This window comes from Zootoca vivipara, chromosome 1 (genome assembly GCF_963506605.1).
Source record: "Zootoca vivipara chromosome 1, rZooViv1.1, whole genome shotgun sequence".
Classification (NCBI taxonomy): Eukaryota; Metazoa; Chordata; class Lepidosauria; order Squamata; family Lacertidae; genus Zootoca; species Zootoca vivipara.
Window position 1 is genome coordinate 6,655,821 of NC_083276.1, and position 14,393 is coordinate 6,670,213.

A 14,393-nucleotide genomic window follows, 5' to 3' on the forward strand; every position below is an offset into this window, starting at 1 on the left:
CAGAAGGGAACAAGATGGGCTTGCTCCAATGTGCAAGATTGTTTGTTCATTTACACATTCAGGGAGTTGTTTATTATTATTATTATTATTATTATTATTATTATTATTATTAAGAGTTTGAGCTTGCAGGGTTGCTGCCGCCACCGATCTTAGTTCTCCCTGCATGCGTTTCCTTTGGTGCCCTTGCAATACCCATTCCACCTGTGCACTTGCAAACCAACAGATTATTCAGTACCACGTTGTTTAAAATGACACTGTAAAAGGGTTTCCCAGATCCTGGAAATTAAGCCATTTCCCACCCTGCCGCACTTCACACCCACAGGTATGGCCTGACCTTTGAGGCTGAGGACTAGGAGGTAATACAACCTCAGAGGAAACAGGTCAAACAGTTTAGGAGAGAGGTTTGCTCCTGCCATCTTAGATCTGCCGCAACTCTTTCCTCTTCATCACCTCAGTTGCACCTGCTCAGGCAAATCTCTGCCCTTGGAAGCAAGGGAGTAGGAAATGTTGGGAGTCTCCAAACCAAAGCAGAACCAGCCGCAGGTGCAGCCAATTACCTCTGGCCACAAGGCTGAGATGTGCAAGCACAGGAGGGAAAGGAGAAAAGCCATACCCCACCATGACTCAGTCACAACGTCTGTGGTGTTTGGCAAAGGGAGAGGAAGAAGCAAGGTGGTCTCCTTTTTGCATGGAATGCGAATAGCTTATTCAGATAAATATAGAACATCTGTGCAGCCACTATTTTCAATAGTGGTTCAATAACAACTAATTTTTCGTGGTGTGTGTGTGTGTTATTGTGGTATGTGGTTTTGTGTTTTTATACTGCAAACCACCCCGTGATCTTCGGATGAAGGGCAGTATAGAAACGAATTCATCATCATCAAAGCCTCCACTTTTCACACGCAACACTTGAGCTCTTGCTATACCATGAGATCCTCCTCCTTGCTGGTTAGCTTGATGCGTTCGTTGGCTAACGAGTCCTCAGCCTGGCTTATCTGTTTATCTTTTTCTGCAATCCTGCAATACAAAAACAAACAGAATGAAAGGGCACCCCTCCATTAGCAATGTATCATCATGACAAGCAGAGCCGACAAAGAGGTAATGAGAATCTGCTCAACTGCAGTTGACGATCAGTAAGTTGTTGGTTTCAGAAATGCACACAGCTTGCAGCTGCACCCCCAGCGTGACTTGTCCAAAATTCTGCACTTCAGCTTTTGATGACCAGGGTGATAATACTGCAAGATCCAGTCCTTTAAGGACTGCTACAGAACCGAATACTGATGTATGTTGGGGCGGGAGGAGCAATTCGTAATGCAGAATACTATAGTGAGAGGTCAAGACAGTTCCCAGGAGAACAAACAGCTCCCCAAAACCAGCACCTTGATGGGGCCAGAGAGCAGAGTGTCAATCCATGGCTACGGTTTCCTAGTATCCACTGTCAGGAGCAGAAGCTCAAGGCTGCTGCGGAAGGGCAGCTTATAGGACAATGTGTCCTTCCACTGCCACTCCCATGGTGACTTTAGTGAACCCTGTGAGGTCACTGTGACCCCATTTATCTTAGTCTCTGCTTCTGACCTTCCTTCTCACAGGGCAGAGGGCAAAAAGCAAGGCAGGTCAGACTAATCTGCCCCAGAAAAGCTTGAGCTTCCCCTCTGAACCACTGGCCTCTGCTCAGGGCCAAACTTCACCTACCATGTTGCATAACCGAAGTGGTATCAGGTTTACATTAACATATTGCAACAGGGAAGTTAATCATACAGATGTAAGGAAAGAAAGAAGATCAATGCAAACGGGGGTAGGGAGAACCAGAGCTAGAGTATTTTTTGTAAAAAAGAAATCAGCACATCAATAACTAGGTATCAGCATCCAGGACTCTCTATTTAGTCCTCACGATTCTCCCCAGGATTCGCTTCTTACTGGACTCCACAATCTCTTCAAGCGCTTCTGTCAGATACCCAATTAAAAATCTAAATTTCCACAAAATACCTATCCCTGCCATAATACTAGGAGAGCTGCTGCTAATCAGAGTGCCGCAACCACCTGAGATGGACCCAAAGTCTGAATCTCATATAAGTTTAGGATTTTGGTTTGTGCAACAGGCTACAAAAAAAGCTTTCATACACAAAAACTATTCTAACCTCACCCACAGCCACACTCAAAAATTTCATGGTCACTCAACTGAATCTAGGGTATTTTGTTGTATTTTTTAAAAATGAGGGGGCAGAGTTATTTTCTCCTGCTAAAACAACACACAATACAATGTACTGCAAATGCTAAGCATGGAGGGGAAATCCTTAGGAAGATGGTTATGGCTTCTTAGGGGAATCTGTAACAATGGCGGGTATGATTTTTGGAAATGACAACATTTCCTCTAAGAAAAATCTCTCCCATGTAACTGAAGTGCCTACACACACACCAAAGCAAATAACAAACCCAGGAATGAAATAATACTTACACTTTGTGCAATTCTTCTGCAAGGGCTGATGCTGAACTCTGAAAGAGAGAAGAGGCAGATGAAATTGGTGTTCTGAACTGAACACTTGATCAGGCATCACCATGTTTAAGGGCATTTAGCTTCGTATTTCAAAACTAGATTGAAAAGGAGGTTTCAATCCATTGTAAATGGATCTCTTTAGGTAAAAATGGAGCCACCCTGCTCAACACCAGTCTTATTCCAAGCAAGCCCAACCAGGACTTGACTATGCAATCGTGATACAGTTGTTTCAGGTCTCCAAGAACAGAAGGGGCTCTTCATACCTCCCTGCCTTCAAACCCCGCCTTTCCCCAGTGGCCTTTGTCTCATCACCTTACCCAAAATTCCCAACTGTAGCCTTGGGGCATCATCGATTTTTAACTATGAAACTCTGTCAGGCACCACGTACAGCCTTTACCCAGCAAGTTCTGCAAGGACACCTGCCTGCGGGAGAGGGTGTCAGGAGGTTGCGAGAGGTGGAGAAGGGGGGATTGTTCTGCCTGTCATATGGAAATGCTTGTGCAGATTCCACCCCACATGATTGCACAAACATGCTGTGTGTCATCGTAATGTGGACTACGGCACTGAGCTACTCTTGGTATTCCGTGCCGCACCAGTTCAGTTCCAAGGTACTTGGCATTAGCTCTGAACACAAAGGAGAAAGAAGAGGCGACAATGACCGCTATGAGCCATTCCGATGCTACCATACCTGGACTGCTATCTGGGAATGGAACTTCTGAAGCTGAGCTTTTAAAGCCTCGTTCTGTTCCATCAGCTCCTTTTGGAAAAAGAGATGCAAAAGGTCAAGCAAGTACAGTGGTGCCTCGCTTAACAAACGCCCCGTAAGACAAAATTATCGCTTAAAGAAAGGATTTTTCTAGCGGAGGTTGCCTCGCTAGACAAATTCGTTTTACGAAAAATTCGTCTAGCGAATCGCAGTTTCCCATAGGAATGCATTGAAATTCAATTAATGCGTTCCTATGGGCAATTTTTTTTTAAAAAAAAATGTCAATGCATTCCTATGGGATTCGCTAGACAAATTTTTCGTTATAAGAATAGACCCGTGGAACGAATTAAATTCGTCTAGTGAGGCACCACTGTAGCACCTTTAGGAACATTTTGTTCTGAAATGGCTTTGTATAGGAAAAAGGATAACACAGCCCTACTACCGGTAGGATTATTCTGCTTAAATGGTTAAAACCTGGATGTATCGTGAAGTTGCCCCAGTCTGCATCGTGGTTGCAGAAAAAGAAAGGGGGAGATTCGATACAAAATCCTAAGCTGCTGAAGCTATCATAAGCTGTGTGAAGGATGTTTACTGGATTCTGAATAATTGGCATTGTACCCAATATTGCATTGTTCAATGTTGCCTTCAGAGTAGTTTCCATCCAAGCCCTTTTCAAAACACGTCACCTGCACACCTCCAGGTCATACAGAGTCAACAAAGTAAAGAGGGCACAGGCAGCAACCAGGTGGCAGCTGGTTTTTTTGAGAACACCTGGCCCAGGAAGGCCAGCCTGCCCCTGCCCCTCAACTGGCCTCACTCAAGCAGAGAGCATGTATTTATGTAGAAAATATATTTAGAAAATATATATTTCGAGCCAGCAACTGGGTGGCTGGAACATAACACTGTGATGCCGCTGCCACTTAAGTTCACCTATGTTGAATTCATTTCTCTCGTTGTCTGTAAGCCATTGCAATGATGTCTTCACACTAGATTAGCAAGATATAGGAATGTCAGAAGTAGATGGTGTTGTGTCATCTAGCACTTCATGATAAAGCAGGGGTGGGCGTGAAAGAGCACCTAGCTAAGGTTTGCGGCAAGCCGCTTTTGTTGGAGGGGGAGGCACATAGCTTGACCAGTGAAACGGTCACTAGAATGGTCTCTGGAAGGTGGAAACAGAACATGCTAAAGCACAGAATCTGTCACAAGCTCAGAACCTCTGGCGTTCTAATCCTGCTGAGCTTGGAAGGAAGCAGCCAATGGATAGCCCCAAAGCCAGGAGGCGCACTTGGATTTCTGCACTGCTATGGGTTAACCATGGTAACACAAGCTATCTGCCTGTAAAGCGGAAAGGAGTTCCACCGCTCTGGTGTAGTGAAGAAAAACCTGAGAAACTAGAAGGCGCATCGAGTGGGTGAGATAAGAGCCATACCTGAAGCTGCCTCTGTATTGAATCCTCCGCCGTCACCCTCTTTTGTTCTGCGTCCATTAACTGTATCATCCTTTGCTCCAGCTGTTGCTTTGATACCATCGTATCGGTGAGCTTGCTGTGCAGACTCTGGATCTCATTGTCCTTAGCCACAATCTTGCTCTGCACATCTGCCACGAGAAGAACAATATGGGAACTGATAGGCAACTGAAGACTTAGCAAAAGTTACGTTTACTTTTTCCCCCTCCCTCTGGACTGAAGGGCACCTGATGGCGACAAACCCAGGCTGGCTACTGAGTGCACACTCCACAAAAGTAAGAGAAAATGTCAGCTTTGCAGGATTGGACTAAGGGTCTGACTCTTCCAGTATTCTGCTTCCCGCAGTGGTTAGCCAGATCCACCTGGGAAGCCCCTAAGTAGTGGATCAATGGGGCAAGGGCCCTTCCTCTTGCCTTGCCCTTCACCGCTTTTGCCATTTTAAAGCAAGCTCACCCACCACTGGGCTGCAGCCACAGCCCTTTACTCCAAAGAAGCGTGGCCCTCTTCAGAAATGCCCATCCTTGTTTTAAACAGTACAGACAGATAAGAGTTAGTTTGGTGGACCACGTATAAGGTATATACACTTATAGTTTACAGAAATTCATTAACAATAATGTATGACACTTCAACAATTTCGAATACATGAAGTCTTGATAATAAAAACATGCGCAATGCAATATTTCAAAGCCAAACAGTCCCAAGTATTTCTGAAATACATCCATGAGAACAGCAACAAAGGCCTTTTCAAAAAAGAGCAGAGTGCCATTCTAAGGTTGGAACAGACTTATTTAGTGGAGAACTGAATTGCCATTGTAGTGTTCCTTTTCAGGCCGACCAGAAGAAACAGATTGAAATCCGGGTATCTCATTGTTGAGAGTTCTGTTGGGATCGCACAAGGACACATAGAGAGAGTTGTTCTCATGGACATATTTCAGAAATATTTGGAGTGTTTGGCTTTGAGATATTGAGTTGCACATGTTATATTTTAAGTAAGACTTCATGTATTGGGAATTCTTGAAATGTAAATTAGCCAAAATGTATAAATCAAAACCAAATAGTTGCTGGAAATGTAAGAAGAAAGTTTATAAGATAGGAAAAGGCATGCCTCCCAGTCCTACATCTCTCAGGTACTCCTAGGTGTGCATCCAGTAAGGTAGCTGCTGCAATGTAGAGGCTCCAACCCCAACCCCAGCTTATGTAGCTCCCCCACCCAATCAGGCAGACTATGCCCACATATAACCTGCTTCTGCTCCTCCCTCTTCAATCCTCTCCTGGTCCTGGGAGACAAGAGAACAGGAGAGATGAGACAGGAGGAGGAGGAGGTGTGGAAGCCTCTGACTCTACACCAGCCTGACCTCTCTCTCCCTCCTCCTTTCTTCACTCTGCAATCCTGCAGCTTCTCCTGCCTCTGCCTCTTGTCTTCTGGACGTTACAGGCTCTCCCAGATCACTGACTACTTCTTCCAAGTCAGTCTCCAAACTCCGCTTCTCCTCCTCCGCCCACTCCTCAGTATCCAGGCACCACTCCTCCAAGTCCAGCCAGTCCCTGACACTAGCATAAAGCCACAGTCAACATCTTTAAAGAGGCTTCTACAGGATCCTGTGGAGGGATTTCTTCCCACCATAGCTGCCAAGTTTTCCCTTTTCTCGCGAGGAAGCCTATTCAGCATAAGGGAAAATCCCTTAAAAAAAGGGATAACTTGGCAGCTATGCTTCCCACTAATGGGAAAAGGATAAAAAGGGACATTGAATAATGCACCTTGCTGGGCTGCCTCATGTTCTGTCGTTCGTTTCCTGAGATAGCTCTGCATTTCCTCCCATCTTCGCTCAGCTTCCTGCAGTTGCGCCTGGATGTTAAGAGAACAGAGAAAAATCATGTTATTGCATCACCTCTCAAAGACACACACACACACACACACACACACACACACAGAGAGAGAGAGAGAGAGAGAGAGAGAGAGAGATAAAGAGAGAGCCTCACATGTCTCTTGTTGCTGCTGTCATTTCTGAGCAGCGCTCAACCTCTACATTTGCTAAGGGAAAAGCACTCAACCCTTACATTTTTATTTCATCCTCCTAATACGTGATTCAGGGTAATGAAAGAGGAACAGATAGCCCAATGTGCAAGAAGGGGGGGAGAGACAGAGAATGAAACATCCCACCTGATGCCTTTTTGCATGAACTGGCTTCATCTGCCCTTGCTCTACCTTGCTGTGAACCTTGCACTTCACAGCACGTCTACCTGCCCCCCTCTGTGGCTACTGTACTCAGCACAAGGGTGTGTGAAGGAAAACAATAATAAATGCCCCCATAGTCCATACTGCTAGACTACTTTAGGAAGTGCATCCAGATTCTACAATTAATGTAACCCTGAGTTTACATTGTCAGCCAAGGACCCCTCCTAAATATTACTCATTGATTCTCATCATACAGGTCACAAAGCTTCTGTAGCTGGTAACTTATTAAAAGAAAAGTATATAGCACTTGTATATTCTGTCTGTTTGGACAAATAGCACATTATTTGCCCATGAGTCCCTTTGGGGTCAAACTGCCCTTTGCTGACCTCTTAACATGGAGATTCCGTAGGAAAGGATGGGAAACCTTTCTGGCCCAGTGAGCCAGATCTTTTTATTTGTCCCCACCCCCATAGGACAATGCACAGGGCAAGACTTCTCACTTCTCAAGTGGCAAGCATAGGGCTGGAAAAGCTGCTTTCTGCAAGGATCAGCTGCTTGATGGGAGTTCCCCACAGGTTGATGGTCCAGCAGCACCTCACAGTTGACTTCACAAATGATGTCTGGGGTAGGGTAGGTCGGCAGAGGTGGGGGGGGGGTATAGCTTCATAGGGGAAAGTGGGAGCTGTTGTTGTTTAGTCGTTTAGTCGTGTCCGACTCTTCGTGACCCCATGGACCATAGCACGCCAGGCACTCCTGTCTTCCACTGCCTCCCGCAGTTTGGTCAAACTCATGTTCGTGGCTTCGAGAACACTGTCCAACCATCTCGTCCTCTGTCGTCCCCTTCTCCTTGTGCCCTCCATCTTTCCCAACATCAGGGTCTTTTCCAGGGAGTCTTCTCTTCTCATGAGGTGGCCAAAGTATTGGAGCCTCAGCTTCACGATCTGTCCTTCCAGTGAGCGCTCAGGGCTGTAGCTCTCCTGACAGCTCCCTCAGGGCTGTAGCTACAGTGGGAGCTGTATCAGGCCTAATCTGGTCCATGGGCTGGAGGTTTGCCAGCCCCGAAATAGAGAAGCAAGGTAGAAGATACAGTCAAGGTAACATATCCTCCATGGAACAGCTGCAGCCTCTCACAGACTCTGAAAAGCCCTTCCAGGGGATCCCCCAAACTTTAGGAGGTACCTTTCAGGGACACCTCAGGCATAGGCAACCTGGGCTCTCCAGATGTTTTGGAACTACAACTCCCATGATCCCAGACCACTGGCCCTGTTAGCTAGGGATCATGGGAGTTGTAGTTCCAAAACATCTGGAGAGCCAAGGTTGCCTATGCCTGATTTAGGACATATTTGCATATGTCCACATTTTGCCTCTTTCAATAAATGAGGGCTGTACAATAAGAATGTAGCACCCTGTTGCTAACTATCCAACTTAGAGGGTTTGCGAAACCACAATTCTGTTTGCAGCTTTGATCATGTCTGACAGGCATGTTTGGGGACAGATGGTGTTACCTCAACCACAGAAGGCAAGATGGAGCTCACCTTTAGTTGATTGACAGCTTGTTCTGTATTCTTCTTAAGGAGTTCCTCCTGCTGCAATTTGTTGTTCTTTTCCGTCAACTCATTCACAAGCCTAGCACAATCTTGGCGCAATTTGTTGAGCTCTGACGACTGTCTAGATACAAAGAAAGAAGGTTGTTTTTCACATTACAAGGCAGTATTTGGCAATGGGAATGTGCATCTGCAGAAAGCCAGACGGCTGCCATTGGCAGCATAAGGAAATATTTTGAGTGCTTAAAAAAAACCTACCCTGAAATATGTTATCATAAAATTATTGGAACTGGTCAATTCCTCTGCTGTGAAAATTCCACATTCACTGATAGGATTGAGGTCCCAGTTATAAACTACAGAATCTAGCGAAGCAATCTTTTGTTGAAGTGAGTTTTGCTGTTCTTTGTGTTCATGCTTTAAAGTATTGAAAGCAGCTGAGAAAAATCTGTACCATGAACTTAGCAGAAGGAAACATACAAACTCCTGAAGATATAACTCTAGTCCTGGGCAGCCATTATGTTAGAAAAATAAAGTGGTACCTCGGTTTTTGAATGTAATCCATTATGGAAGTCCATTTGAGTTCTGAAACATTTGAAAACTGAAACTCAAAACGGAAGCCTCAAAACGGAAGCTGCATTTCCTGTAGTCTAACTTCCAGGTTTTCTATGTTCGAGTTCCAAAACGTTTGACTACGGAGGTGCTCAAAAACCGAGGTACCACTGTATGACAAACAGATGACCAAAAGACATCTGCTCTCCTGACAGCATTAACAGTGCCACTGCTTGAATTAAGGGGGATGCATACCCCTAACATTTGTGAAGACCCTGTCCTCAAGCTACTGTTTCTTGAAAGCTATCAGGGGTGGGTGGGTGAAAGAGTTGGCCAAACTCCACACCCACCAACTCCCTAGCCCCATTCTGGCACCCCAGCTTTCCACTGCCATAGTCATCAGCACTACGTGAGCATAGTCCATCCACTTAGGAGAGTGAGTTCTCCTGCGAAACCTTTCCTGTTTGGCACTAAATTACAAAACAAACTAATGCTGACCTTGTTCCACTATAACAGCTGAAGAGGACTTAAAACAATAGAAAATTAACACTGAGCCTTTAATGAACGATGAGTACCAGGAGACTTCACACCAGACTGATCCTCTGTACATTTTGGAAAAGCAAAGAAGAAGAAGAGGCCAGATCTACAGGGACAGTGAAGTAAAAACTACATCATCATTCTACGAACCGCCACAGCCCGATACACAAAATGATGTGGCTGGTACCTTTTCCTCAATAACCTGAGTTCCTTGATACATTGCAATAGGTCTAATGGAGGTATCCTTAGCTAGCACTAGATCAGGCATAACCAAGGCCCACAGCCTTCAAGAACACGTTGCGCCAGGCACTTCATAATCATAATTTTAGGGCAAAAGCTACAAAACTTATGTTTTAATGGAATCACCAGTAGCGTACTTGCTTTCCATTTGGTTGGTGGAAGTACTGACAGCGTCTCTCAAGATACCATTCTCTTGCTTCAGGCGATTAATCTCCGCCTCCATCTGCTCACGAACTTGCTGAAACTACACAGGGAGAAGAAAAAGCAACAGCCAACTTCCTTAAACCAGACTATTAGCTCAGAAAGAGGCAGGACTGCATTTCATGCAAGACAGATTTTTTAAAAGGAGTATATTGTTTAGCATCCCAAGAATTGCAGATTCTAGTTGTTAAAGCTGTATAGATCACTTGCGGGCAGACTTCAGGCTGGTAAGATCTACTTTTAAAAAAACCACACAAAAAACCCTAGAACCCCAAGATCTATGAACCAGAGCCATGTGCAACAGACTAACAGACAGAATGAAAGAACAAGGTGCCTCTGAGCAGGTTCTGAGCCTAGTGATTGGTTTGCAGTTCCAGAACTGTACTGAGCGGAACTCCTAATCCTTTGACTAAGTCCACCCCGGTTAGCTTTCTTTCAGCAGCCTAAGAGGTATGAAAAGGTGTACTGCTGCAGCTGCTATTAAACAACTGAAAATCAGAAAAGTGCTTGATGATTCTACTGCAAATCAGCCAGAGATCTACCAGCAAACTCTAATCTGCTTTTGCCCCACCCCTGGCATAGGCAGACTTTTAAGCATGAGAGCAAAAAGTCTGATGTAATCTCAGAAGCTGAGAGGCAGGGAGAAGAAAAGAGCCTGGGAATTTCCCGCGATGTGGAATTCCAGCAGCCCACATGCCTCACTACCCTTCTTCTTCCACGACTTTTAGAGGCACGGTTATACAAAATCACCCCATCTATTAAAATCTGCTTCGAAATATATACCTAATAAAACCTATGCACTATCTTGGCCCAAAAGACAAACCACAAGATTCTGCAGTGCAGGGGCTGGGCCGAATGACCTGCAGAGCCCTCCCAGCCCTCCTCCGGAAGTGCTTTTACATATGAGACGGAAAGTCAGCTCAAAATCACCTCGTGTGCTTTCTGCTCTGTACTAATGTCAAGGAAAGGCCTTTGTATTGTGAAGGCGCACCTGCGTCATTTCTGCATCGGTATTGCAAAGCAGCAGGAAACATTTTAAGCCTCAAGAGTGAAAATGCCCCTGAGAGGTTCCACAGAAGAGATAAAAATCCTACACTGAATTTCACTCGCTGGCACTTCGACAAGCAAAACGCAATGTCCTCTGCAAAAGGAATTGTCACCACCCGAAGCATCTGCTCAGCCAAGCAGAAGTGAGAAGTTTTTACCTTCATCTTCATCTGCTGGTTTTCTTGGTAGCCTACATGGATCTTGTTTTGAAAGACTCCATGGTCCTTTTCCAGGGTGCCAATTTTTTCTCTCAGCTTTGCTGCCACTAAGCTGCTTCTTTCCTTCTCTGAAACTAGCTCCTAGGAGGAAAAAGAAAAAGATGCCTCACTTCTACAAGCAAACTTCAACAAATGCAATGGATGGACAAAGACAGAATGACAGCAAGAGCAGGTATCTGTACATAATTTTCTCTTAATATTAGGAACAGGAGTAAGGTTTTGAAGCCAAAGCCTTCATGTTTTGGGAATGAGATTTGGAGTAAGTGGGGGGGGGGTGCATGGGAAGCAATGGGTCATTTTAAAGAGCACTAAATGGTTGGGCAACTCAGAGTAGGGAGAGCTGGAGGAGGAAAAATCATGATAGAGCTAAATAGGGAAGCTGAGAGCAGAAAGATGACAATCTTGAAACTTAGTTTGTTGATTATAAGCAGAAAGGGGTGGGGGTTAGGAGTGTGTCGAGATGATTATGCCTTACCTTCCAAGTCCCGGACTGCAGAATCCGGGACCGGCAGCCGTGTGACACCGGAAGTTGCGTTGACGTAACTTCCGGTGTCATTTTGCCCGTCTATGGGCACCAAAAATGGCCGCCGCCAGCTTCGAAAGTCGCTTCTACGCATGTCAGGAAGTGTGTTGACGCAACTTCCGGTGTCGCTCTGCCCAAAAATGGCCGCCGCCGAAACCGGAAGTCGCGTCTATGCACTTCCGGACATGCGTAGATGCGACTTTTGAAGCCGGCGGCGGCCATTTTTGGTGCCCATAGAAGGGCAAATCAGAAAGAAAAAAAATGGCCGCCGGCAGAAGAAAATAACGGAGAAAAACGGGAGACGAAGTGATACGGGGGACCACCGGAAAAAGGTAAGTAAAAACGGGGGGTTTCCCGGGAAAAACGGGGTACTTGGCAGCTATGGGTTATGCACGTTTCCCTGATCCCTTCTCCTTACCCTATTGTAGCATTTTACTTACATTCCCTTCTCCCCTGTTGAAAAGATGGCAAAGGAAGCCAAACATCACAGACCCAAACTGGCGCACTTGCGTGCCCTGTGAGCCACCATACCTGTGAGAGCTGTTTGCACTGCTCCTTTGCAGTGGCAGCTTCTTCTTTCACAGCAGCAAGCAGTTTGTCCTTTTCTTGAAGCTGATGCAGGGCTGCTGCCGAGTCACCCTTACTAGCCTGCAACAACCAAGAGCAAAACAATGAAGGGCAGGAAGAGCCAGGCTGGACTATGGCAGGCATCCCCAAACTTCGGCCCTCCAGATGTTTTGGACTACAATTCCCATCTTCCCCGACCACTGGTCCTGTTAGCTAGGAATCATGGGAGTTGTAGGCCAAAACATCTGGAAGGCCGCAGTTTGGGGATGCCTGTTCTAGGGCTTATCACGACAGGAATGAGCCTCAAGCCTCAGGCTCACATATGTCCCCTCTCCCCTTCTAGCACAGCCACAGCTAGGTTTTTGTTTTTTTAAAAAATCAACTACAGTTTAGCATTTCATCCAAACCCGAAAAAGTGACTAATCATAACTATGGCCTGGCCCTGTTTAGGGAGGTTTTTGATGTCTATTTTTAATGTTCTGTTGAAAGCTGCCCAGAGTGGCTGGTGAAACCCAGCCAGATGGGCAGGGTAGAAATAATAATAATAATAATAATAATAAACAAACCAGCTTCATAAACCATGGTTTGAAGCTCGGCTGTTTCAACAAACTGTGGTTAATCTTTATTATATTTCTCCGTTTTTTGACAAGCTGCCATTAGTCAAAGATGGAAGAGAAAGTCAAAGATGGTCAAAGATGGAAGAGAAAGCAGCCGTGCCGCAGGAGGGCAGGGGAGAGGGCACGAGTCCAAACCTTAATGCAGCCTGTTCGCATCACAATAAAACGTGGTTTTTCAGGATGCCCAATCCAGTTCTCATATTGGGCATGGATCGTTTGGGGATCAATTAAACACCTGCACACACAGACTGACAGAAAATGTCTTAGGACTGGGATAGGGGGAAGAACCCAACCCAAGGCAGAAATGACTTGGGGGGAAAGCAACAAAGGCAAACCTCAAACTAAAAAAAGGTCCTATAAAAACTATTTATTGGAAAGCAACATATTCTGCAGCCCAACATATTCTGAATACTGTCATTCATCTTCGGAGAGAACTGCATGAGGAGCAACGCCTGAGCTATTCCTTCTAATAATAATTGAGTTTCCTGAGTTCTGCATCCTTGCAATGCATGTTTCGGCCCTGCGGGAGGGAACCTTCAGAAAACAACTTCTGAGGATCAATTCTTATGACACCAGTGTCAGAAAAGGCACGAAGCACATAGTGTGAGAACGACTGTCTCTGCTCTAGTATTTATTTTGTATGCAAGGCTTCTAGATTTCAGTAAATCTATCAGGATGGCATGAGAGAAGACAGTAAAAGCATAGTATAAAATCATGATTAAAACTAAAAAAATACTGATAGGTCACATAAGCAGTCCTTGCCCAGAGGTGTTAGCCTCAAGTGCTCTAAGTAAGCCCAACACCCTCCTTTCCAGTCAAGTGCTGTGACCCAAAGTAGCACTTACTTTCTGCAGAACATCCTGGATCACATTCGATTTCTCCTTCAGCAGCTCCACCACACTCAAGGCCTCCTCTTCTGTGAAGATCATATTCTTCATAGCCAAGAGAAAGTCCTTAAATTTTACCTCGGCGTTTTCTGCAATAAAACCCACCAGCAACATTTAACATACTGTACAGGGGCATGTTTGTTACAGGAGGAATTCAACATTGTGCTGGCCAGGATGGTGACGTTGTAATCCACAGCTTCTGGAGGACCCCAGGTCGAGGGAGTCTGATTTGTGGTACACTATCAGAGAACAGGCTCTCCATACCCAACAAGCCACGTAGGACCAGGGAACTGTATTCTTTTATGGTACAGAATGTGACCCAACAACTCCCCTCCTCACACATACAACCAAATCACACTGCAACCAGGCAAACGCAACCAACCAAAAAAAAACCCTGCAGAAACACCATGCAATAGAATGAAATATCATTTAACTCCCCCAATCTCCCTCCCCTCTCTTTTCCCTCTATTGCACAATGTCTATTACAATAAATTGTAAACAAACTGTGAAAAAGACTATGAATTGCCAGTGGAGATGCTATTCGTATTTTTCCTTGTTTAACTGTTTGTTTTGTAACACAAGGAAATATTTAATAAAAACTATTTTTTTAAACCCCTTCATG

General features: G+C 45.2%; 1 protein-coding gene across 11 annotated transcripts in view; it reads right to left on the reverse strand.

Annotated features, from left to right (window-relative positions):
- Positions 1-14,393, reverse strand: part of KTN1 (kinectin 1) — a 97,476-nt gene that overhangs the window by 43,308 nt on the left and 39,775 nt on the right. For all 11 annotated transcript variants that reach the window (XM_060271022.1, XM_060271034.1, XM_035103800.2 and 8 more), the window contains exons 5-14: positions 13,730-13,860; positions 12,232-12,348; positions 11,118-11,258; positions 9,849-9,955; positions 8,377-8,509; positions 6,424-6,511; positions 4,630-4,796; positions 3,183-3,251; positions 2,456-2,493; positions 927-1,017 (exon numbers count right to left, since the gene is read on the reverse strand). In XM_060271022.1, the coding sequence (XP_060127005.1) occupies positions 927-1,017; positions 2,456-2,493; positions 3,183-3,251; positions 4,630-4,796; positions 6,424-6,511; positions 8,377-8,509; positions 9,849-9,955; positions 11,118-11,258; positions 12,232-12,348; positions 13,730-13,860 (1,082 nt within the window). The remainder of the gene's footprint in view (positions 1-926; positions 1,018-2,455; positions 2,494-3,182; positions 3,252-4,629; positions 4,797-6,423; positions 6,512-8,376; positions 8,510-9,848; positions 9,956-11,117; positions 11,259-12,231; positions 12,349-13,729; positions 13,861-14,393) is intronic.